The sequence below is a fragment of the Hippoglossus hippoglossus genome, chromosome 4, assembly GCF_009819705.1.
Source record: "Hippoglossus hippoglossus isolate fHipHip1 chromosome 4, fHipHip1.pri, whole genome shotgun sequence".
Taxonomy (NCBI): Eukaryota; Metazoa; Chordata; class Actinopteri; order Pleuronectiformes; family Pleuronectidae; genus Hippoglossus; species Hippoglossus hippoglossus.
Window position 1 is genome coordinate 21232152 of NC_047154.1, and position 24655 is coordinate 21256806.

The 24655-nt window shown below is 42.6% G+C and overlaps 1 protein-coding gene across 14 annotated transcripts in view; it reads left to right on the plus strand.

Moving 5' to 3' along the window:
* The window catches only part of sgip1a (SH3GL interacting endocytic adaptor 1a), a 65486-nt gene that overhangs the window by 28097 nt on the left and 12734 nt on the right, over positions 1-24655 (plus strand). For 6 of the 14 annotated variants that reach the window (XM_034584106.1, XM_034584093.1, XM_034584092.1 and 3 more), the window contains exons 3-15: positions 8564-8627; positions 9768-9792; positions 11129-11191; positions 11945-12008; positions 13434-13615; positions 15937-15945; positions 17432-17443; positions 19677-19698; positions 19799-19883; positions 21287-21372; positions 22979-23059; positions 23518-23592; positions 23772-24569. In XM_034584106.1, the coding sequence (XP_034439997.1) occupies positions 8564-8627; positions 9768-9792; positions 11129-11191; positions 11945-12008; positions 13434-13615; positions 15937-15945; positions 17432-17443; positions 19677-19698; positions 19799-19883; positions 21287-21372; positions 22979-23059; positions 23518-23592; positions 23772-24569 (1566 nt within the window). The remainder of the gene's footprint in view (positions 1-8563; positions 8628-9767; positions 9793-11128; positions 11192-11944; positions 12009-13433; positions 13616-15936; positions 15946-17431; positions 17444-19676; positions 19699-19798; positions 19884-21286; positions 21373-22978; positions 23060-23517; positions 23593-23771; positions 24570-24655) is intronic. The other 8 variants (XM_034584107.1, XM_034584100.1, XM_034584104.1 and 5 more) reach the window with 7 other exon arrangements.

Below are 24655 nucleotides of genomic sequence, written 5' to 3' on the forward strand. Positions count from 1 at the left end.
AGCTTTAAGTCCCACTTGTGATTTGCTCGCGCTTTGAGGGATTCACTTAAACTTTCACAGCATGTGTGTCTTCAACTGAATCTTGCAAGCAAACATTCATGGCATTGAACAACCGTCTTCATTATGAATCACATTATCTGGTAAGAAACAACTACTTATTTTCCCGTCTCTGTGGAACAAGCAGACCATGTGGGGGATTGTGGGAAGTATCCGGCTGGTACGAGCAGGGGAGCAGTTAGCACCAGCCAGTGGCAGAAAAGGCCACTTGGTTCCCACGTTGACTTCTGTGATCTGTGGAGGTCTTGTGTCAATAAATGAAGCGACTGGTGGAAGATGCGTCTTCTCCTTGTGTCTCTGTGGCTAAAAATCCATGTTAGAAGCTGCTCGCTCATTGGCTACACAGTCCTTGTTGTGGCTGCTATTTGAAGCCTGGGGATGGGAACCGTGGAGGCCGTGGCTGTTTATAGAGACAGAGGGCGTGAGGGGAGGGGAGGGGATGAAGAACAATGGTGGAAGACATTTAGCCAAATCCACGCTGATATATTTCAGTGTTAGAATGCATCACCGCTGCTATGTTTGTCTCGGAGCTGCTAAAACAGAAAAAGTTCAGAAACGTTGCTCGTACTGTTTATTGTGAAAACTCCGGGGCTGAGTTGTCTGGACGGGCAGAAACGGAGACGTTTGGAAACGATGACGGACACGCATTCATACTCCATTGCATCTTGTTTACTATTTTATATCACAACTATTCTTTTCAACATTTAAGCTACTGTGCAACATATTAGACAGTTGATGAGATGTCACCACTGACCATGTTTTTAAGAGAAGTTAAATATATAAAAATTCTCAATTCATATCAATACTTATACAGCTATGTAAATGTACGTTTCAGACCAAATACCATGATATGTATCAATGGCCTCATGTAGTTGTGAAACATTTAGTAGAATAATCAAGAATAAATCAATACTGTTCTTTTGAATTTTGACTATTCCTCATACACGACAAACACTTTGTATAAATCACCTTATTGGGTTCTCAGAATTGTTGACGGCCGCAGTTTATCGACTAAATTGTAAATCAGTTTCTAAAAGCTATAACCTCTTGATGAATTCATAATGGAAATGTTCATTCCTAATCTGTTCAGTATGTTACAGTCCCTGTAGAAATAAAAGAAGCTGAATAGATAAATAAAACATTAGATATCGAGACGAAACTGATCTAGTCCACAGATGGATGCATCACCTCCATCTTGGCGCTCTCAAACGTCTGTTGTTGATCTCTGCACCAACGGCCGACACGCTGCGATATTGTGTCTGGCACTGACCCAGTTTCCTGAGAGGTCGGTTACGTCACTCAACGGAACATCTCCTTTTTTTTTTTTTTTTTTTTTTCAAAGGATGCATCCGTGCAACAAAACAGACGTGCATACCATCCATATTCCCGACGTGTGTGTGCTTGTGCGTGTGCACTGGGTACATTGTTAATGAAAGTGCAACCGTTGATAGCTCACAGTGCAGCCACCTGGACAGTGCAGTCGAGGCCTAAATTTAGCATCTGCGGGCACAAACAAATGATTACCGTGCTTCATTTTCTCTTCCACACTGACCCAAGCTCTTTCTCACACACACACACACACACACACACACAGAAACACACTGTGATGGCTGTCGATGGCCGTTTCTGGAGGTTTTCTGCAGCCTTAGGTTTGTGTTTGTGCTGCAGAAGTAAAAAGATGGGGAGGTGGAGCAGGACATCACTTCCAGACTCTTTCCTCCTTCTTTTATCCTCTATCAGATCCCTCCTCTCATCCTCTTGGGAGTTGGAGCCAGGAAAGTTAGAGAAGCGACATCTTAAATTCTGGGACTGACAAGGGGGAAAAGGTTGGAGGGGAAGATTGAATAATCCGCCGTCGTTCACCGCTCGTCTCCGTCTCAGCACGTGGCAGGAGGAAAGCTGGTGTATGCATAATGAATCTGTCATCATTTGACATCTCCCTGCATAAATAAAATCTTGGAATACGCAGCTTTGATTCACTCTATTTCCGAGTGTATTGCAGAGTAGCTGCCGGATAGGAGCGTACGTCCAGATTTTCAGGTTCATGCAGAAACGGTGCTTGCACATGTGCACACGTGTCTTAGACACTTTTCTGTCTCTGAGTCATTGCAGCGTTACAAGGTCACCGTCGATGTATCTGCCAATCTTAAGCAGCAAATCTCTCCTCACCTGCGTCTACCTCCACCTGCCTCTCAGGGCCATGAGGACGGATGAGTCACTCCCAACAAAAGAGCCTTTTAAACGTCCTGTTTACAATGCATCTGTCTGTCTCTCGGCCTGTCTGCCCGCCCGTCTCGCAGCTTTCTGTCTCTTTTAAGCCCTCTACAGGTTTTCCTCTGGTTTGTTTATGTGCCTGCCAGCCTTCGTCTCGTTCTGCTAATTGTCCGTCTCCTCGACTGTCAGCGCGTCCACATGCTTCTCCTCGTGCTTAGTCAACAGCTTCACTCACAACAAATACCCACAACAACCCAACACAGCGTCTGCACACTGCAAATCTCTCATCCCCCAAACTCACATCTGAGCATGCTCCGGCTTGTTTACCACACTGGATCATATACATCACCTTCTTTTTCTCCGCCTCCACTTAAATATTGATTTATCATCTGTTTTTAGATGATCACTCATAAAAAGAAAATCAATAAATGTGTTTAAGAAGTTAAGTTAATGCACTGAGAGCTAACTTGGTGTTTCAGAGCTAAAAACATCAACACTTCTAAAGCTCAGTGGTGTATTATGGTCCTTCCTACTTACTATGCACAGCAGCACAGGTCTCCCATTCAGAGTCTGGAGTGGCCTGGCCTGGTGCTCTGCTGTGGCTGAGAGCACAAGCTGTGTGTGTGTGTGTGTGCGTGTGTGTTTGTGTTGTTTGGTTGGCCAGAACCTCTTCATTTTTCTCTCCACCCCCTTGCAGCAGCTTGTACAACAGCCTCCACCCCCTCTGGCCTGAATTAAAGCTCTACTTAAGATGTTGCCTCACACACATGTGCAACCGTGTGTGGTTTGAATTTCTGTGTGTGTGTGTGTGTGTGTGTGTGTGTGTGTGTGTGTGTGTGTGTGTGTGTGTGTGTGTGTGTGTGTGTGTGTGTGTGTGTGTGTGTGTGTGTGTGTGTGTGTGTGTGTGTGTGTGTGTGTGTGTGTGTGTGTGTGTGTGTGGAGCCTATATAGCACCACTTCCAGTTGAGTTTTCTGACTCTGGCAAATAGACTAATGCAGCAGAAGCAAGAAGGAAATCACACAATAGATGCAAAGACTCAATCACAAAACCTCAAAGACTAGATGGATGGAAACATGATAAAAGCAGCTTTTACTTAAGCCCCTGACCCTAACCCTGACAAAAGTAACTGGAAGAAGTGGAACTTAATTAGAGCTGAAACAGTTAATCAAATTAAATCAGTGATTTCCCTGTTACGGGACAAATAATGGCTTCTCTTATTTGATCTAGATTTGTGAATTGGTAGGATTACAATATTCTGTTAATGGCTTTCAGATTCCTTTGGCCTGTAGTGAGGATTTTAAAATATATTTTGGAAACTCGCATAAAAATTGTCCAAATTCCCAAACTTCACATTTACATCCCATGAATACATTTACATGCCAATATTCACTCATATCGCCACCTACAGGCTAAAGGAAGTACAAACAAAGTGCATGTTCGGTGCATGTTGTCTGGTGCCACATAGTTGACACAGGAATCAATACACAATGTGCAATTAATTCTTCATGTTCACCGCCATGCACACAAACAAGAAATAACGTCATACTCATTCGCTCAGTGTCCGATGGTAGTGACAGCACACAGCTGTGTCATGCAGCGTCCTGCGAGGACCTGTTCAACACTGCTTGCAGCTTTCATTTGTTTTTTTTTATTCTTTATTTTTCTTTATTAGTTTTCAGAACTTATAGGAGAACCTTCAAAGTTAGTTTTCTCAGGCTCACTCGGTGGAAAAAGCCTCAGTTTGTTAAAAACATTGTTACATGCAGTGCCAGTGTGTTTTAAGTGGACAACTCCCTGGTGTAAATCTGCACGCTGATGGTGAAACAGTCAAATGAGTTCTTGTGGGCTTGAAGTGATAGCATGAGGAAGGTATGATTACCGTGCTTTAAATGTCTTCTTTTTATTGAAGGCCACGTTATATGCAACCACTTCCTGTAGGTTGAAGGGTGGACCTCACAGAGCCATAATAATAATAACACACTCTGCTGCGCTGGCTGGGGTGTGTTCCTCCCTCTGCTGTTTGTTCTCACTTTGGGACAATTTCTAAAGTTAGAGTCCCACTTGTCCAAAATGATCCTCAACCCTGGATTGTAAACTATTTTCAGGTAAAACACTATTTGGAAAATTCCCTAGAAATTCATACCGAGTCCTTTTTTTTTTACGTTTCTCAGTATCCTGTCTTGTTCGGCTTCATGTCCTTTGGCTTTTCTTTCTATTACATTACTGTGTCTTGAGAACAGACGGCAAATTACGTTATCACTTGTGCTAGCATCCCTCTGAACGGAAGCTGCTAAGTCATTAAACAGTGCGTACCGTACAGTGTACACACTGTGATTTCGCTCTCCAGTAATTAAACCCTGCCATACGCATTCATGTAATCTTCCACGTGCATGTCATCCAATCAGATTCCGGCCCTGCTCCTCACATCCATGCTTTTTTTTTTAAGAAGAGTTGAAATGTGTGTGTTCATGTGTTTGGACTGTTTGTACAATAGACATCAAAATAATGAATTGTGCAATGATCTGAGCAACTATGCTACATTTTTCATGTTAACTCCAATTTGTCAGTTATTGCTAATTTCTATAATATATGAAGTATGTAGATGTGAAGCTTAGGAACAAGCTATTCAGCAAGAAGGCATGCTGCTACATGCTGCCCTATGCATTTTTCACCACACACACACACAGTGAATACTCTTTCATTTGCACAGCTGTAAACCTGTCAGCTCTTGCTTCGGGGCACCACACGATATACAGGCCAATGAAACCTTAAAGAAAAGAGGGGAGGCCAAAAGAGGTGTGAGAAATAAAGAAAGGTATTTATTGAAAACAAAGGCCTGAAACAAGAAATATGCCTCTGACATATTGGATTAAATGCAGCTCTGCACCTTCATGATGCCTGTTGTCTGAAGTGAAAAAGGAGAAGCGGCTGCATGAGCTGTTTAGAGATGATGAAGAAAACCAGACCTCCCTGTCTCGCAGCCTTGTGGAGGATAATTTTACACACTTATTAATCATTTTGGCCTTGAAGTAACTGGCGAGGCACAAAAAATAGATCAACACAAGGACTGAGGCAGTTGCAGGAATCCCAAAAAATCTGAAGCTCAGACAGACTTTAAGGATTGATCTGGATGAGACGATATCAGACTCCGAGGAGTCGTTAAAGGAAGAGACGGAGGAGGAATCACTTACTGTCGGTTGATAACTGCTGCTGAAGGAACAATTAAAGCTCCATTCCTTCAATGTATTATGCGCTGAGAGAACACGCCACACTGTTCTCGAACCCAGACTCCGGATGGATGCCTCGCTGTAGTCAGAAGGAGGGAAACTGTCGAGCTTAGTGAGAGGGGAAATCTTAAGTCAGGCTTTGAATGACTGAAACCTTCAATACAGAATTAGGATCTATAATAAATTGTGACTCACTTATGGAGAGGAATTGTCTGTCGTTGTATGCATAGGCCTGTAAATTTGAGTAGATGGCAAACTATGCATGCACACTCACAGTTTTGTTATGTTCTTGTTTACTATTCATAAAGTGTTCAACTTGACAAACAAGCCAAACCGTGTTCTCCTAAAATTACAAAGCAGGTTATGATCCAATACTTTGAACAGACTTTAGTCAGACGAGCAAATGTGAAATGTCTGTTTTTGAAAACAAACAAATGTAGAAAGTGAACCAGTCTCCACCTGGGGAACATGATTTAATGTGTAATTTGACTTTTCAGTTCAGTCCATGTTCCATCCACTTACATGGAGGAGGTTTGATTTATGACCTTGACTGCTGCCGACCACCGGGTGGCGATCAAGACACTTTGGCTTCAGTTATGGGAGCAGTCATGTCATCCATCTTTATTTAAAGTCTATCTTCTTGTAGGAGAAAGCAAATGTTTTCTGCCTGTTGTCTGTTTTCAGTGTCACACGTGTAATCTCACTGTATTTGTCTTTTTCACTTTTGTAGCTTTTTACTGAAATGTGTGTTTGCTGCATCCTTCACCACCTTAATGTCCATGAATATTCATCAAGCTCTGTGTCTTGAGCTCGCGTGCGTGTCCCTGCATATGCTCTTAAAATTACCTTTTGTGTGTAAATAGGACGAGCCGTTGAATTTGAGCTTGTGCCTGTGGTGGGGAATTTATCAGAGCCCGTGACAGCAACTGTTCATATATAGAAGCAAGGCCGAACACGTTGGCAGGATCAATGAGAGGGTATTTCTGGGTGAGACGCTTCATGGCCAGCAGGTCTTTTTCGGATCAATTTTCTAATTTTGGTGGCAGCCGCGGTGATGCAGAGGGTGAAGAAATTGAAACGAAGGAATATAATGTAAAAACTTTGAATATAACCGGAATTTTAGCATTGCATTTGCTGCATGAACTCACAGTGACGTATATACTTTGTCACACGTGTGTGTAAGATTTTATAAATTTTCTATGATGATTGTCTTTAATTCACGAGAGGAGTCCGTGGTGTTGAATTTGAGTATCAAAGACAGATCAACAGGAGCATGATACCTTGTTTGTGTGTGTGTGTGTGTTTATGTGTGAGTGTGTTTTCATGCGTGTGTCGTTCGGTGAGAGGCAGCATCAGGTTACCACTCTGAGCCTTAGTGTGTGTCCGGAGCACGAGGAGGAGATAGGTTGAGTCGTGAGATGATGTGGTGAGTTCACAACCAGACGAGCTGGAGGAAGAATGAGAATCGAGGGTTTATCAGGGAAGAAATGGAGGGAGACAACTGGGCTTTCATCTTGGGTAAGAACGAGACGGGAACTTTTCAGGTCAGGGTGTTCAGTGCAGTTTTTTTAGGAAACAAATCAACTGTATGTTAAAGCTGTAAAACCTTAAGATATTAAACATGATAATTATAATTATATATGAGTGAAATAGAGAGTCGCTATAGTGAAACAACTAACCCAACAATGCTGTTTCAGATGATTTAGTAGAAGCCATTTCTTGGAAAAGCAACTGAAACAACTATATGATATCTGCGCATTTGTGGCAAAAATAAGTTAATTTTTTTCTCACCAGAGAAAAACTAATTTGTTTATTAGTCAATCAGTCAGTTGTGATGTGTTTTGAAAAAGAGTAAATTTAATTTTCTCAGGAAAATGTGAAAAAAAATGTCCAGCTCCTCAAATGATAAACAATTTCCTCGAGGGACATTTAAAGAATCTGTCTCTGTGAAAATTCTTGGATTTGACAAAACAAAATCTGAAAATTTTAATTATATTCAGGCTTTTTCTTGCGTCCTAAAGGTTTGAAAGCTTGCGATATTTATTGTGTGGAGAGTCGACAGTCTCCCTTCATTTTGTCCTCGAGCTGAACTCTGGATGTGCTCACTGTAATCCGTCTTCACAGGAGAGTCTGTTACAGGTTCTTTAGAAAGAGCTTCTGTTTTTGTCTGCCTTTGTTTGTTTGTGCAGAAAAACTGCAAACATGACTCAAGTGATTTGTGAAGGTGAGGGGCCATGACCCGAGGAAGAACCCAAAACAAGTTGGTGCAGATCTGAATAAATGGGCAGAAACAGGAGTCTTTTGTGGCGTTTTTCATTATTTTCACAGGAAACAATTCATGGATCTTGACTGGGAAAATCTGGAATATTGTGTGAACGGTGTCTTTTCCTTTTTTCCTCCAGCTGCACTCACAGGACTCGAGGGTCTGTTTCAAGGCCCAGATTCTGGATCTAAGACCTTTTTCTGACAAATACATGCTGACAGTTTCCTTGATGCTAAACTCTCACACTGAACAACACACACTCTCCTTTTGTATTGTTTGCCGTTGATCTGCTTCATTAGAGCAGCGGGATATCTGATGCCTTGTTCAGGGACACACCGGCAGGTAGAGGTGGAGGGAGTCGGCCTCCTTGAGTTTTTCCAAGTGAGGCTGAGGATTCAAACTGGCAGTCGTACGAGTTTGTTTTGAGTATAATTAGCCGTGTGATTGACAGCAGCTACCTCTGTGCTGCACGGCCGTCTCAGCTGTTCCTTTTAAATTCTCGGTGCATTGATTTTTTTTTTGCAGTCCTAATGAATTTTCCATTTTCAACAACGGGCCTTGAGGCTGACATTTTTAGTTTTGACAGACGGTGTTTACCTTCACACTGTCACACCTCACACATCCAGTCGCTCAATAATACATAAAAACATCCCCTTTAATCTGCTGGCTGATAGATGCCGAACAGATCACCACAACTGACCTTTAACCCCCCCCCCCCCCCCCCCGCAGTCTCATCTTTTAGTTGTGCCTTTGGTGTCTCTTCATCCGAGTATTCATCCTTTTTCTCTTCCTTCTCCTTAGGATTGAAAAAACGTACCAGGAAGGCCTTCGGGATACGGAAGAAAGAGAAAGACAATGACTCCACGTAAGTCCCCTTCCTCCTCTCTGATGTTGGATCCAAACACGGAGCATATTAATCGTCTCACTGCTCAAAGTATTTCCAGTATTGCTGTGCAGTGGAGCAGCGAGCCGGCTGAAGCCTCAGAGCTGGAATTAGTTATTTCACAACAAAAATAAATGAATATACAGGACGGGAGCTGGACGTGCTTTTTACATTACAGCAGAACGAAGGGATTAAAAATGAATGAGAACAATTACACGATAGGAATTAAGTCCAGTCTCTGTCCAAAAGAGGTTCAACCGCAGCTTCCATTAACTTCACAGTCAGAGTTTAGAGCAGTTATGAACCACAGTGGTCGGTCATGTGTTGTTTTAAGTGGTGGGCGATCTTTCCCAAAAATCAGTTCAAAATTTCGACCAATCAAGATCTGCAATCTCTTTTTACTCATTCGGAAATGTACTGTCAAGAAAACCCATACTCCAACCAGCCTGTACACTTATTGCATTGCAGACACTGGACACTTACTTTCTGTGGGTCATTTACTTTCAAAAGTAAGATGTGCCTGCCACCTCCTGTATCGTGAGTTTTTGTTGCTTCTGTCTGGTCGTAGAAACAAGAAGCAGAACTAACAGATTTTAAAAGTCTCTAGTCTTCTCCCTGCTGCTATTGGCCTTTTAAATAACTAAGTGTGATGTATTTGTATTTATTCTTATTATGTGGTTTGACACCACTGGCTGTACGACAGATTTCTCCTCCGGTATAATAAAGATACCTGAACCATGAACCGTGCATCTAAAGTCTTCACCGCTCTCTGAAAGCTCACCCAGCGTTTGCTGGCATCTTTCAATTCATTGTGTATTTTCCACTACTCTCATGTTAGTTTAGGGACCTTGAGGAGAAATGACTCCAAAGTCCAAGTAATTGAAACTAATTATCAATCAGGTTCGAATTCCTCGCTGAGCTGGTGAATCTTTTGTTCAGCTGATCTGTGCATGAGACACTTTGACGCACTGTGAAAGGCGTGTGTGCTGCGATAAAGGTTGTTTAAAAATACTTTTTGGACTTTTTAAACATCCCTGCTCGACTAATCAGCAAAGTACTTGATTCCAATACAAGGAGCTTGTGTGATAAGTCTATGTTCTCCTTTCTTCTTCTGTCTCACAGGGGGTCCCCAGACAGAGACGGGGGTGTAAGTAAAAGAAAATATTTATACATTTCATCCATTTGTAACTTCTGTGTGCGTGTGTGTGCGTGTGTGTACGTGTGTGTACATGTACTACTGGAGGATATTGAGACTGGTGATCATGAGGTGCATTATTTGTTTTCTCTTTTTACTTGACAGGAACCCCAAGAGGTTGAATCGGTACTGAGCTCAGCTTGAGTCCTACAGACTAGTAGTAACAGGGTAGTGTTGTGTGTAGAGCTTAGATCTGTTATAGATGACGCGGTACATTTTTCAACTCATTAGTCAGCCGCCAGTGCTGCTGTTTCAGCTTTTGTTTCATTAGCGGGCTCTCTGAGGAGGGAGCGAGGGCTGAAACAACAAAAAGGACGACAGGATATTACACAGTGACACGTAGTAGAGACCTGACTCGCTTTTATTATTATTATGTGGCACTTTCTGCAGCCTGCAGAATAATAATTAGAAGATTTAACTTCATCATCATCAGAGGATGATGTAGACTTTCATTTATTTTTGTAGAGTACATCAATTCAAATTCATTCGTCTGATTCAGAGTACTGCTATGATGCCGATGCATTTAAAAAATAACAGCTTATATAATGTATTTCAACAGCTGTATGCTACTAACCCTGTATGGAAGTGATGGTTACTATCATTGCTGTATGGCCTGGCTCAGGTTAAACATACAGACATAGAGATAATGCCATAGACCTTCTTTTATTATCTACTTTAACAGGCATAACGTAAAAAGAACGCAAATTAAGAAATCTTTGAATATACAACAGCGACTTTCTATAAAGTTAGAGATCTTTTATTTGATTGCTTGTCTTGTAATTGGCAACACAACAGGTCCACTCCTCAAAACTGAAGTCTTGCATATGGTCACTGTTTTACTTGTGGGACTTTGGAGTGTGAACTATTGCCAAATGGATGACATGTTAGCTTTCCCTGGCAAACGCTACACTGCTGGAAATCACTACTTCTTCGTTGCTCTAAAAAAAGTATTTGCCAGTGACAAGAGCAACAAAGAATTGAGAGAAAATTGCAGTTTTATCCAGTGAAACTAATATACTTTAAGGACTAGATTTGCATACTCGCCGATGCTAGACCCGACGTTTCTGGCAGTATCGGTATCAGATCATTTCTAGCTTTGAGAGAAAAAGTAGGAAAATGTGGGACAGTCTTGTGTGATGTAAATTCCCGAGAGTTTATAGTTTCACCGTAGCTCCAATGTACAGTAGTGAACATAGAAACACACCCTGTTGTATCACAGTAGTGCAAAAATATACTGGGACTCCAGTGTCTGATGGGTTGATTATTCATACTGCGTCTCTCCTCTCAGTCTCAGAAGAAATCCAACGGGTCCGAGAACGGCTTCCTCGGAGACATCGACTGGGACCGATATGTGAGTGGAGTGGACTTTTTATTTGAAACTACTTTTAGACATGCACTCATTCATCTGGACTTTCTCTGGAGGGGCTGTGTGTGAAAGCAAATGTCCGAGTGAGATCCTCTGGACTTCATGCTGGCCGCCCCCCCCCCCCCCCCCCCGGTATAAAGTCTGGAGGAGCCGATGTGAGCACCAGCCCTCACCTGAACCCTCCGGATTCCAGATTTATTGCTGTTTTGAACTTGTCCGAGCGGAGAATCTTCTGCTGCGTTGTGTTTGTGCGAAAGGAAAACTGCGGAGAAAGTCCAGACCCAATTCCCTGGACTTCCTCTGTAGATCATGTCTGAAAACGTCTGTAAAGTGATTTGATTCAGCATCAACTCAGCTTTTCTTTTTTACTCTTTATTTTATTTCGATGCTGTAGCTTTGAATTCATGTGCGAAGAATTAGTTTATTGTATTGATCCATGTTATTTTGCGAAATCAATGGTTGAATTAAATCAGTGATTCTTTATGGTAAATCAAATTTCGGGGGTTTAACTCCTGTCATTTGCTCCAGTTTACTGTTTACATTTTTCTATTAGGGTTATGATTTTGTCAATATGTAATAAGTCACGTTTCATTAAGCAGTGAAACAAACAGTTAACCTGCACTTCTCTGAGAATCTACTGCTCTTCCTCTATTCATCCAGCTACAATATCCCAGCAGTGTGTTAACACAGATAACATGACATCTAATGAGGTTTGCATTGACTCACTGTCTGTTTCAGAACTCTCCGGAGGTGGACGATGAAGGCTACAGCATGAGACCCGAAGAGGAGTCAGAAGAGGGAAATATCCTCAGCGTCACTTGATTTGACTGAATTCATTTGCTTTATTTTTCTTTACTGAATCACTTTGGCTTAGTTAAAACAGCTTGCTTCCGTTGTTAGTACAAGATGTGTCAAATATTTGCACACTGATGAGAGATCAGTTTGTTTTCCTAACTGGGGGATTTACCTCCCCTCTCAAATTCTGGTGCGCCTGCCAAATCTTTAAAATCAAATACTCTTTTTTTTTTTTTTTTCATGGCCACAGAGGAGAAAAACCCAGCACTTGACGTACAATGATGATAAAGTGCGTCAACTGCTTCACAGAGAGCAATTAAGAAGGATCTAAATAAAGTCACGAGAGGCGGCATATAACAGAGTCACAGAAGAATGAGTCACTGACGCTAGACGTGAATGTGAAGTCGCAGGTTGTGCTGAGCAGAGGTGACGCTCGGCTTTCTGCTTTTCAACTGTTTGCTGTGGAAGTGATATGCTCACTTTGCAGTTCTCCTCCTCTCGGCATGTTGAACACTTAATATCATTTCCAGGTCCATGTCCTATATATATATATTATATTATGTGCCGTATATACGCAGCCTGTAGTTTTATGTGGCTCTGCACCGGCAATGGAGGTGGTCAAACGTCAATGTTACGGTGACCTCATATTCTTATGAACTTCATATATCAGAAACACATATAATACATGTAGGGATTTCATATCATCTGGCACAAACATGAATTTGGACTGAAGGTTAAGCTGAGGTCTCACTGAACCCTATTTTGCTGCGTGAACACGTTATTCTAAGAACGCCTCGAGAGAATATATTCAAGTTTGGCACAAATGTTCACTGATGAACTGATTAGATTTGGGTGGTTAAAGGTCAAGGTCACAGTGGCCTCACACAACACGATTTTGGCCTCTTGATCATGACATCTCAAGCCTACCCTACGGTCAATTCTTCAAATTCAAATCAGTTGTCAGAGATGAACTGATTAGATTTCAGTGGTCAAAGGTCGTAGTGACTTCATATGAGTCTTTAAAATGAAGACTGAAACTGGTTGGCTGAGGCATAGAACCACAGGACGCTATTTCTAGTTTATTAGGTCATTAGTTAATTTGCCAGTAGTAGCTGCAAGATGTCGATTGGTGCCAGTCCACTTTATTGGCTGAGCAGTTTCTAGAGCAGTAATACTACAAAATAAAATGATCTGAACCGTAATAATGAGTCATATTAATTAGGAAAAAGCAAGAACAATATAATTAGTAAGTTAATGATCATCCCTGCAGGTTTTAACGGAGAAATTGGTTGAGATTTTAAAGCTGTCACCAAGAAAGTGATGTTAGTTTCACCAGGGTCTCAAACCTCAACCCAATCACACAGTAAAGGGAAATGTTCGATAAATACTGGCCTGTTGTATGAAGGGAACTGTGCATTCTCCTTGACACTGCTCGCACCTACCGTAAAGAAGCCCCACTTCTTCTCCTCCGACGAGTCAGAAGGAGAGGAGGACCACAGGAAAAAATTCAAAATCAAGATCAAGCCGCTGCGGGCCGTGCAAGTCACAACGGCGCCCTCGGTGGACGAGCTCAAAGCCTCCATAGGAAACATAGCTCTGTCCCCGTCTCCTCTGGTGAGTAGCTCTGACGTCACTGCCCCCTCGCTGCTGGCTTTCATTCACAAAGATCTTAATGTGCTTGTACAGATCACTCCTCCTTATCTTCATCTTTGCCTTTTCATTTATAGAAGTACATGGCCGTGCATGTGCTGTCCAGATGTTGTCTCTGATGATTTTCGTTCACACAGATATGCATGATGTGTGTGCTTGCATGTTCTGAGCTTCTGTCTTTCTCTACGATATATATTCTACTTTGTTTTGGATCCTAAATCGGTCACCGCTGCTCAAATCAAGGCTAAAATCACATTGCGCTGCTGCTCTGCATTTGTTCTGCAACTTTCTGTGAGCACTCCCAACTCTGACCGACTTCCAGCGTCCGTTAGTTTGTGTTGTTTGTCTGTTGGTGGCGTCAATGTTGTCCCGTTCAGTCCGGTATCATTTAACACAAGGCAGATGTCCCAACACAACAGACACCATCTCATGACACTGCAGCTGCCACATGGTCGAGGTGTGAAGGTTTTGTTTTAAAGTGATGCATCTCAGCTCTAGTCCTCCTTTAGACAACCTGTAATCAGCAGCAGGGCCCCAACACAGGCTCTGGCCTCCCCTGCCCATTCTAACCACTACCCATAATGCCTATGTTCTCCAGTGATGAGAGTTAGCGAGTGTCCACCCTGAATAATTCAGGTAGGAAAGTGGGCACAATGAACCTGTGTGTCGGTCTGCTGCACAGTGAGATGGCCTGTGGTCATTTGAGCTTCAGTCCTTAATAATTCAGTCCAGACTCTGTGCAGTCGCCTCATAGATCAGGTGTGAGGCTCTTCTCGTGCTGATAATAGTAGCTAACGTGTTGGAGGAACATCAGGGGAACACTGGTTGTTTCTGTCATTTTGAATTTAGTTTTTGCTCATAAATATAACAAATGTATGATGATTTAGTCTTTTTACTCAGAGTTGTTTGCCCCTGATTGGTTTTTAGAATCAAGCTGAATTTAGCCTGAATTAGCCGTTATTTGACCTTTAGCTTCTCTGGGGTCACGATGTGTCATTTATGGCATGAATGATCATTAACCTGTCAGATGATCAAATGGATTCTAAGCATGTCAGATATTTTGGTCAGCTGTCTTTCAGTTCCTCCATCTTTCTTTTTAGGATTACTTGCTGTGTCCAATTTTTTTTGTCATCGAGAATTAGATTTCTTTTGATTTTTGGTTTTGAGCAATCTCAAGTGATCACCTGGGAAGTTGTGAGCGTTATTATTCACTGTGTTCACAGATTCTTTTAACGAGTAAACAATTTGTTGAATAGTTTGAAAAGTAATTGACAGATACATGCTGTAATGATCAGATCCTCATGATCAGGACGTGGATACTTTTCTTCTTGGACAAGTCAACTGAAATATATTGTTCTTGAAGTTCATATAATGGGGTCAAGTCCCCTGAATATATATACCTGGATCATGACATTGAAAAAAAAACTGGCATTAGAAGTGATTATGAAACTTCAACCTTCGCCTCCACCAGTTCATGTTCACTCATCATGAACATCATCATGAAGCTGAGTCACGCAGTCACTCCCCTGCAGTCCCCGGCTTACATTGGCTGTAGACTGACCAATAAACATGATACAAAGAGGATAAGGAGCCACAATTTAATTGGCCTCCAAAAGCAAAAACTTACTCTTCCCACTTCTTCCTAGTTCTTCTTTTTCCTGTGACATTTATGACATTTTGACAACAACGCACAGTCATTTGAATTTGAGACACATGCCGAATTTAATACAAACATACTTAGGATGCTGAGTTATTAATTATTCATATGCACACACAGTCCATTCTGTGTTCACAATGTGTAATGTGGAGGGATGAAGAATTGATTGAATGCAGCAAACAGTGCTACACTGGCTTTATTCATCTCTCTCTATATATATATATATATATTTACACAGTATATATATATATACACAGTATATTTATATATAATGACTACAGTTGATGTGGATGACATTGCACAATAGGGGTGGCACAAGTTTGTTAAAGACTAAAGAGGCACTAACATATTCCAGTGCATAAATACACAAATCCTGCAGGTTACGTCTTTATTTTATTTTATGTCTTCAGTTAGACATATATATATATATATATATATATATCATCGTTATCGCGGGTCATGTATCGCGTATCGTACCATATCATGAGTAACCCACCCCCATTGTACACAGATGTTTTGCTTTTCAGTGTTAACATACTTATCGCTCTCATCATCCAACTGCTCCACACATTTTTATCTGCCATCTCTCATCCTCTGCTGCCTCTAACCATGACGCTAACCTCTGTAGAGGAGTCCGGTAAGCCTCTGCTTTGCACGTTGTTGTGTTTCTCAACACTTTTCATCCCTCATTGTTGGCTTCTAAACCTGCATTCTGTTGCTGGAAATATGCTAACGTCATATGAAGAAAGATAATATTGGTCCAGGATCTTTCGGACAAATGTTCACTATTATATGATTTGTGTGTGTGTGTGTGTGTGTGTGTGTGTGCGTTTCATTGTGGTGTCACAAATGCATGTATGTGACTGCTCAGAATTTTTGCCTGCACATGAAAGCTGGTGCTCGGAGGACATGAGCACGTTTTTCCGCTGACTGAGACGTCTTAAACCTGATTTTAATTGGTTCTGGAGTCTCAAGCTTTCAGTTCTTAGACCAAATTTACAAAACTGCAAGTGACAGAGGAAGCAAGGGAAAGAGATGGAGTTAAAATGTTAGAACTAAAAAAAGACGTCTTATTGTCTAGCAGAAATTTGAATGTAGGACTTATTAGGAAGATAAATCTTACTGTAATGATAAATTCTTAATTTCTAAAAAGTATCGGCTACGGTCTGGTTGACACACACAGGTCCCCTACAAAAAATCCTCAATTCCTCTGGCACCAAAAGTAACGATGCTGGATTTACTTTCAGAAAAGAAACAAAAAGTTCTGCTTGTCTGAATCTTTGATGACGTCTTGTTTCAAAAACATCAGCACATCCGCACACAACAGTTTTGTCATGTTAAAGATCAACTCAAGAGGCTAGAAGGTCACAGCGTGTGACTTGGAACACTTCCTGTTGCCTTTCCTGTTTACATGCAGCAGGGAGACACTGATTGGTCCAGACTAACATCCTCGCTCTGTATGCTGCACCAACGCATCCAATGAAATGAATCCTCTTCACCAGCTTGTGCCCCGCCCCCCTTTTTCGTTGCATCACTCTAATCACTCGCGGCTCGCTGCACAACTGGAACAAGCGCAAGAGTGAGGGGGAAGGAGGGAGACGGGGTGGGATGATAGGTGGGCCGGACTCGGGCAGATGGGGGAGATTGCAGCAGAAATTACAGAGACCAACAGATGGGAGGCTCACAGGAGAGGATGAAGGGAAACTCGAACGACCCTAAAAATAGCAGCTTTTCACACAGAAATGATCAAATAAAGATCAAAATAAAAACAATGGGGGGGCGGATTGGAGCAGCTCTGTTGGATGTTTTGGATGATGTCCAGTCACAGCAGATTTCCAGACGAAACCAAAGACAAATACTGACACCTCATCAGAAAACAAGATGGGGATGTGGGCAAACGCTGATCCTCAACAGTTTCCTAATACCAACGTGCTTATTGATCTATTTGCATTTACATATATTCAAAAATCCCTAATCTAAACAAGGCTCTCTGTCACACAGTCCAAAACAGATGAGCATAATACATCCTCAAATGTGACCAGCCATTCATTATGATGTCTGCTTTACTGATTTGTCACTTTCTGACCAGGTGTCTCTTCTCTCTTCCTTTTTGCTGGTCACAGAGACGTAGCCCGGTAAGTGTCTTTTATTCATTTCTCTCCTGTGACCCTGGGGTCAGGCCTAACATTTCACGGGACATCTTGTTCCCTTTTCTATTTGTCCTCTTGTCCTCGGGGGTCGGTCGTATGAGACTGAGGATACGTAGGTGGGTTCAGTGGCTGAATCAATGGGTCACAACTGTAAGATAATTTGTTCTGATGTTGATATTAAAACATAGAAATGGACATAAATGGCACTGGAGCGCAAACCTTCGCCCCCCCCCCCCCCCCCCCACCCCCGCCAAGGCCAAACAGTTCCCTTATGAAACCACATTTATTCATGTGGATCTGCGGCAAATTGCACAGACTGGTCAGTCCCCTAAACACGTCTGCTTTTTTCATCAAGACCCATGAATTATTCAGTGGGAAAATGTCAGAAAGAAATAAATGGATATATGTATATCTATTTTTTACATTAAACGAATTCCTGGATTGGGTCCAAAATGTAATGGATTCCTCCCTGGGTCATGTCCCAGCCCTCCACAAACATTTTTGGATAATCCTTCTGGCAAATAATCAAAAATAGACTAAAACTTAACGTCCTTAATGGCAGACGCCCAGCAGTCCCCTTAAATTCAATCGAGCCGCACCAAATCTCACACGTTGATATCTGTCCCCTAACTTCATTATTCTCTAAGGAATTCTAAATTGTTAAAAATAACAAAAACAAAACTTCCGCATTGAAAAAAAAAAAGAAGCCTGGATCTGCCTCTTAGTCCAAAGTTCCACACCAAGTTTCACAGAAATCTGTTCAGTAATTTTTAACATAATCCTTCCAAATAACAAACAAAGACATGTATACAATGCACTGTCTATTTTTCCAGATCCCTAGGTTGCCTGTGTACTTGTTTCTCATCTTGAACGGCTTCTCGCTCCATCTCTAAAGAGGGAGAGAATTTGCACATGTGACAGCTGGACCCTTTGATGTCTTACTTCAGTCACTCCCCCCATCATCTTGTCTCCTCATCTCCCCCCCCCCTCTGCCCTCTGCCTTCCTTGGCCTCTCCTGTCCCTCTCATGGTGAACTCATACATGCACTCGGGTGTTTAGGATCACAGCTGGAGAGGCAACGCCGTTCACATTGTCGCCTCTTCCGGCTGCAAAACCCATTTCTCTTGTGGCTCTCTCCTGCTCCACCTTCTATCAGTGTCACACCTCCTTTAGTTCTGCAGGTGGCTTCTTCAGACTTCAAACGCATGTTTTCAAAGCTCTCCAACCACTTTCCTGGCTTTGACGCCACAAACCACCACTGGCAGCACAGTTGGCTCGCTGCAGGCAGCAGCACTTCACCACGTTTCCACTCTCTGCCTAGTGTGATACTAACACGGTTGTTGTCAGTGAGTTCTAGAGCGAGTTATCATAAGAGATTTATGTTCCTTGAATTCAAACTGTTCCCCCAATGATATATTGTGCTGCTGTTTCATGTGATTTAGCTGCTGAAGGGATTTGTTAGAATGAATTGTCTTCCATTGATGATGATGCTGTTTACACTATTAGTCAGCAATGCCATTTTGGTTTTTTGGAGGATTTGAGGATGAAGATTGAAGTATGAATATAATAAGATTGAGTTTTTGAACCGAACCATGGGTCCGTTTGATCCGGACCAGACCACCTCTTTTAGTCTAAAGTTTGTTGGTACGAGGCACTTTTCACACCTGCTTTTCTCTCTCAGATCAAATGTAAGGTCTGGAGCAAAGAAGGTAGATGTGAAAGTCGTTTATATGCAGGTTTTGTAAATGAGACTAAATCTGCTAAAAATACAAAAGTCGATTGACTCTTTTCCCATTTCACGGAAAGGAGTTTACCTTCCTGTCTCCCCCCCCCCCGGTGAGTCATGTTCAGCGTCACAAGCTCACCTCCAGCTGAGGAGCTCTTTCACCTCGCTGTCTTGCCAAGTTAGCGCATTCACCTGGTGTGTAACACTTCCATCACACTTCAGACTCGAAAACCTGCGTCTGAGTCATGTGACCTGGGAGTGAATGCAGATTGTGTCCATTCCCATTGCTGAAGAAATCCAGATGTTAGTGGGGGTTTTTCACCAGTGGAGAAGGGGCTACAGAAGGGTCGTCTGATAGTACTGCAGCTTAAACAACCCATGATTTATATAAAGTATATAACCTTAGGAACCAAAATTGAAAGCAAAGAATAGTATTTTCATCTTTTAACTTTAGCACCTTGGTGTTTACACTGTCTTTTGTTCATGTTGCAGGGTTTGAAAAGAAACCCGTCCAGTGAGTATCAGCCCGGTCGCACCTCAGACCCTCTCTATTGTAATAATGCTGAATTTGGATGTAGTGATTGTGGTAAACCGTTTTCATTTGGGCCTTCCAGGCGAGGAGATTGCCAGACCGAGACGCGTCGTCCCCACTCTTCCCACTGTGGCCGCCACACCAGCTCCAGCACCACAACCCCCCAGGTGCGTATACACACTGTTTCATCACATGGTTCAGTGCAAGCCACTTCCCCCGGAGGTGTTGTATGTGTTTACATGTGCTGTGTGTCACTACTCATCACGTCTGTCCTGTTGATCTTTCTGCAAATCGGGTTATTTCTAGTTTGCTCTGTATCAAATCAAAGTGCAGGTGATTCAAAGTTGCTTCTGTATTAACTAAACAATAATAGCGCCAATACATCTTAAAATCCTTCCCCCCCGATTGGTGGACACCATTCACATGACCAAATAGCGATTCAATTTCCATGTAACTTTATTACATAAGTGGAATGATAAAGGTCAAATTTAATGAATTGTTTCATTCATGTTGTGTTAGTGTGAATAAGTCAAATAACTTGATTTGATTAAATAAATTGCATGTTTATTATGATCTTAATTTAATCAAATCACTCAAGCTATTTGAGTTAATAACACTAACCCAACATGATAGTTGAAATATATACAGTCGTCATTTTAGGCTTAATTATATTTTTGAGTGTGTTACATTTTACTTTTAAAAGTGGCTGTCGCTGTGCTTATCTGACCAACAACACGGTAAAGTGCTTTGTGCTGTGGCAACTTTATCACAGATTCTTTAAGCACGAATGCTCAAAAACCAGAATTTATAGTTTTATAGTTGTTTGTCATGGCTAATCCCATAGATACGAGTGGACATTATCTAATTTTATATGGCTTTCTATTTGCTCGAAAGCCAGTTTTCAGGGTCATCATGTGTCTGTTGTCTGTCCAGTGTAATTAATGCTGGAGCAATGGTACAGATGTAACAAAGTCAGGTAAATATTTTCTGTCCACATTTAATTTAATGCTTTTAACCAGGAACATCCCATTCAGATAAAATGTCTCTTCTGCCAGGGAGTCCTGGTCAAGATGGGCACCACATGGAATAAAAAAGGTTTCACATATAAGTACAAGCAGGGACATTCAACACTGAAAACAAATTAAAACACAGAGAACGGACTAAAGCACAGAACAGACATGATACATACTGGGAATCAACGGCAAAAATGAATTAATAAACCACAGCGATTGTTTATTTCCAGCATCTCTTTTTGCTCTGTACCCTCCAAAGACATCTGTTATATCCCAAAAATACAAACTAATATTTAAATGCAGAATAAAGTGCCATGAAGTTTACATTTTTCAGTAGTGAAGTAGTGTTTTCCACGAGTTCACCGTCTTTCACTTTACAGCACATGTAGTTGGATTGATTTTAGTTTTGACGATATGATGAAATGTAGGAAATAAGTTATAATTGTGACCCATCACACTCTGATGAGAGGCCTCAAGGTGCATTAATATATGTAACTGCTGCATAAAGTGAGCCTCTGTAACAGCTTCTTCTCCTGTTCTTCTTTCTTCTGTGGCAGCGGTCAACAAACACCAGTCTCTGAAGACACCACAGACTTATTCGGGCCTCCTTTGGATACAACTTTCGGAGAACAGAAAACTGAAGGTATCTCTCCTCCCGTGTCTTTGTCACTTAAGCAGGTTTTCACACATGAACTCTCGAGGATGTCTGTAGAATCTGGTCTGGACTCTCTCCGAGGAGGATGCTTTAACACATGCACAACGCAGCAGGAGATTCTCTGCTCTGTGGGGCAGCAGGTCGAGGCAGGACGTGATGTATTCATTCTGCTGTGGAGATCACGGCTTTTGTTTACCATGCATCATTGACACCGGCGTCGGCTCCTATCACCAAAACCAAAGACATCGTCATTGGTGTCTCCCACATTAATAGCTCCGCTTTTTGTATTCTTGTTTTATTTTTTATTTTCCTAAAAAGAACCAGTAATTGATGGCTCTTTACCAGCCTTGTTTTTGTCTAAACGTGTGTGCGACACAATCAAAATGTGAACACACATTTAACGTCTCTCTAAGGCTTCCAGCTAAACCCAGCTTTGCTGTCATGGCAGATATGCTCTCCCTCTCCCCCCCTCCCTCTCACTTATTGCTCTGACGTCACTGCTCTTCCCTCAGGCTCCCTGTGCAGTTGTGGACTCGCTCCATCTGCCTCTGCTAAGGTCAAAGTTGAAATGGGCACTCTGAGGTCACGTTCATGTGCCCTCTGCCGCTAATATGCAGGTTCTGCTGTCACCCACTCTCAGCCAATCCAGTAGGATCTAGTGATGCCGACCGGAGAAGAGCTCTTAACTGTTACGCAACGGCCATGTCCGGCATAAGGAACATCAACACAAATACCCTCTATGAATTCATTCAGACTAATAGAACAGCTCTGTGTCTGACAACTGCCGATGTTTTACTTTCTTTCTCGTGATGGTCCTATATTCACATAATGTTTAAATCCCTGAATAATGAATTGTAGAGTTGTGTGATATTGATAAAAGTTTGGTTTACAGTTTACAACAGTATTTGTTTATTTGTTAGTTAGCAGGATTATGCAAAAACTACTGAACTGAATTTTGGGGAGTGTTTTGGGAAAGAACTAGATTTTGGAGTAGATCCAGATAATCCAGTGATCTCTTTTTTTTTTACTTTCTTGAACAAAGCGAGATAGGGCATTAGTTATACCCTTCTAGTTGTACATAGAACAGTAGAACTAGTTCTTTTTACCTCCCATTGGCGTGGAGCGATTTTAGTTTTTAATGTATATGCTGCCATTTGGCCACATTATACTTAGACATAAAACCTTATTTCACTGCTATGCTGATGACATACAGTTGTATCTACCAGTAAAGTATTTCATTTTCCCTTTCTTTTTCATTTGTCCTCATGTTTATGGGGTCACCTGTGAGGCTCAACTTTTTTAGAACTCAGTGAGTGAATTGGGTTGAAGACACATTTTTAGCTGTTTGCATTTTGAGTGGAATAGTGCAGACCTTTTAACATCTTAGCATTGACATTAAGTCAGCAAGAGAAAACTAACGAGATTTCCTCACGCGACAACACATTAAACCTCTGTCTCTCTGAGGCTGATCTTTATTTTTATTGTCATATTAATCTTTGCTCTTCTCACTTTTAAACCTTTTTTTCTTTCAAGCCCTAAACAGTAAGAAATCATGACATGTTTGCTAATGTTCTGTCCCCCCTCCTGAACTTAGTGGTACTGTCTGAGTCCGATGCGTGGGGTGCCCCTCTGTCAGAGCCAGAGTCCCCTTTGACAAGGTCCTTCCCAACAGGAAGTAAGTTTTATGAATCGCTGCATATTGTGCCGCACTTCCTCTTTTCCTTGGAATGACTGCACAGACCCATCAGTTCACCTCATGACTCCTTCATCATTCAGACCGTCAGGAACTAACATCCTCCATTTCACAACTTCATGGTCCGCCTCCTCGTTGCATTTGGCATGGTGGTGCCTGACTGCATGTGGTGCATGGTGGGATGATCCCTTTTCCCCTCAGGTTGTCTCGGTTGTGTTCTGCGAGAGGAAATAATACCTGTAAAAGATTTTCTGTCTTGTTAGAAGCTCATCCACAAATATTTTTAATTTTGCATAAGTCAGGCTTGTATGCAGCCTGACATGAGTTGCAATGATGTGTTCAACTTTAAACAGACCTTGCCTGTGTGAATTCACCGCTAATCCTGGAGTTACGCGTTATAGCTGACAGGACTATTAATTGTTGCACTTCTATCGTTGCAGCACCTCCTCCACTTCCACCCAAGAATGTCCCAACCTCTCCTGTGACGACTGATCCTCCCTCTGCAGATGACGCTGGTAAGAAATCTTCACGTCCCTTTCTGCCTGCAGTTATATCCCTCCAGCTTTTACATTTGATCCCAGCAGCTTCTTTCTCCTCAACTTCCTGTCTCTAAAGTTCTGTCGGTCTACTCGCTCTGTGATGTATCATCTCCCTGTATTTGCCTCTGATTGGTCGGCTGTTATGTGCGTTTCAGAAGCCTCGACAGAAGCAGGCGACAAGAAGCCCTTGACAGCAGACTTGGACAACCTTTTTGGACCAGAGCAGGCGGCCCCTGTTGGCGAGGATACAGGTGACACGTGGGTCTGCTTCAGTGAAGAATCTTCAAACCAGACGCCTCAACCAAAGGACCCTACCCCTCCGCTCCGTTCCTCCCCGCCTCCTCCAGAGGAACCAGCACCCCCGTTACCAGCCTCCCCGCCTCCACCTGAGTCTCCTGCCCCTCCCTTACCTACATCACCACCTCCTCCAGACGACCCTGCACCGCCTCTCCCTACCTCGCCTCCTCCGAAACATGACCCTGTCCCCCCTCTACCAACATCCCCGTCTCCCTCGGAGGAACCCGCTGCACCTCCTGTCCCTTCGGGTCCTTCCACGCCCGAAGACCAAAATCCTCTAGCAAGAGCCACCTCGCCCCCCCACGCACCACCGAAGGAGCTCGCATCCCCCCCCGCTTCGTCTCCCCCTCCGCTCGCCTCACCTCCATGTGTCCCACCGGCTTCTGCTGCTAAAGCAAGCACCCCCCCAGCAGGGACTCCCCCTTCTGAGGAACCTGCGACGCTCCCTGTCCTGCCACCCCTTGCCCTGGCTCACACGGAGCCGCCCAGGAACACAGTCACCACCCCACCCAAAGAAGACGCCGGTGAAACGGTCAGCTCGCCCAAAGATGCTAGCAAGGGGAGCCGGACCACACCTCCCCCACCTCCTCCACCCACGTACAGGGCAGTTGTGTCGTCGCCCGGTCCCACATCTGGAGCTGGTGGCACGAATAGCGGTGAGCAGACTGTTTTTCTGTACAGCTTGAAATGGTGGAAATAGCTATGTCACTTCTAGATGATAACAAACGTGTTTAGAGGACAT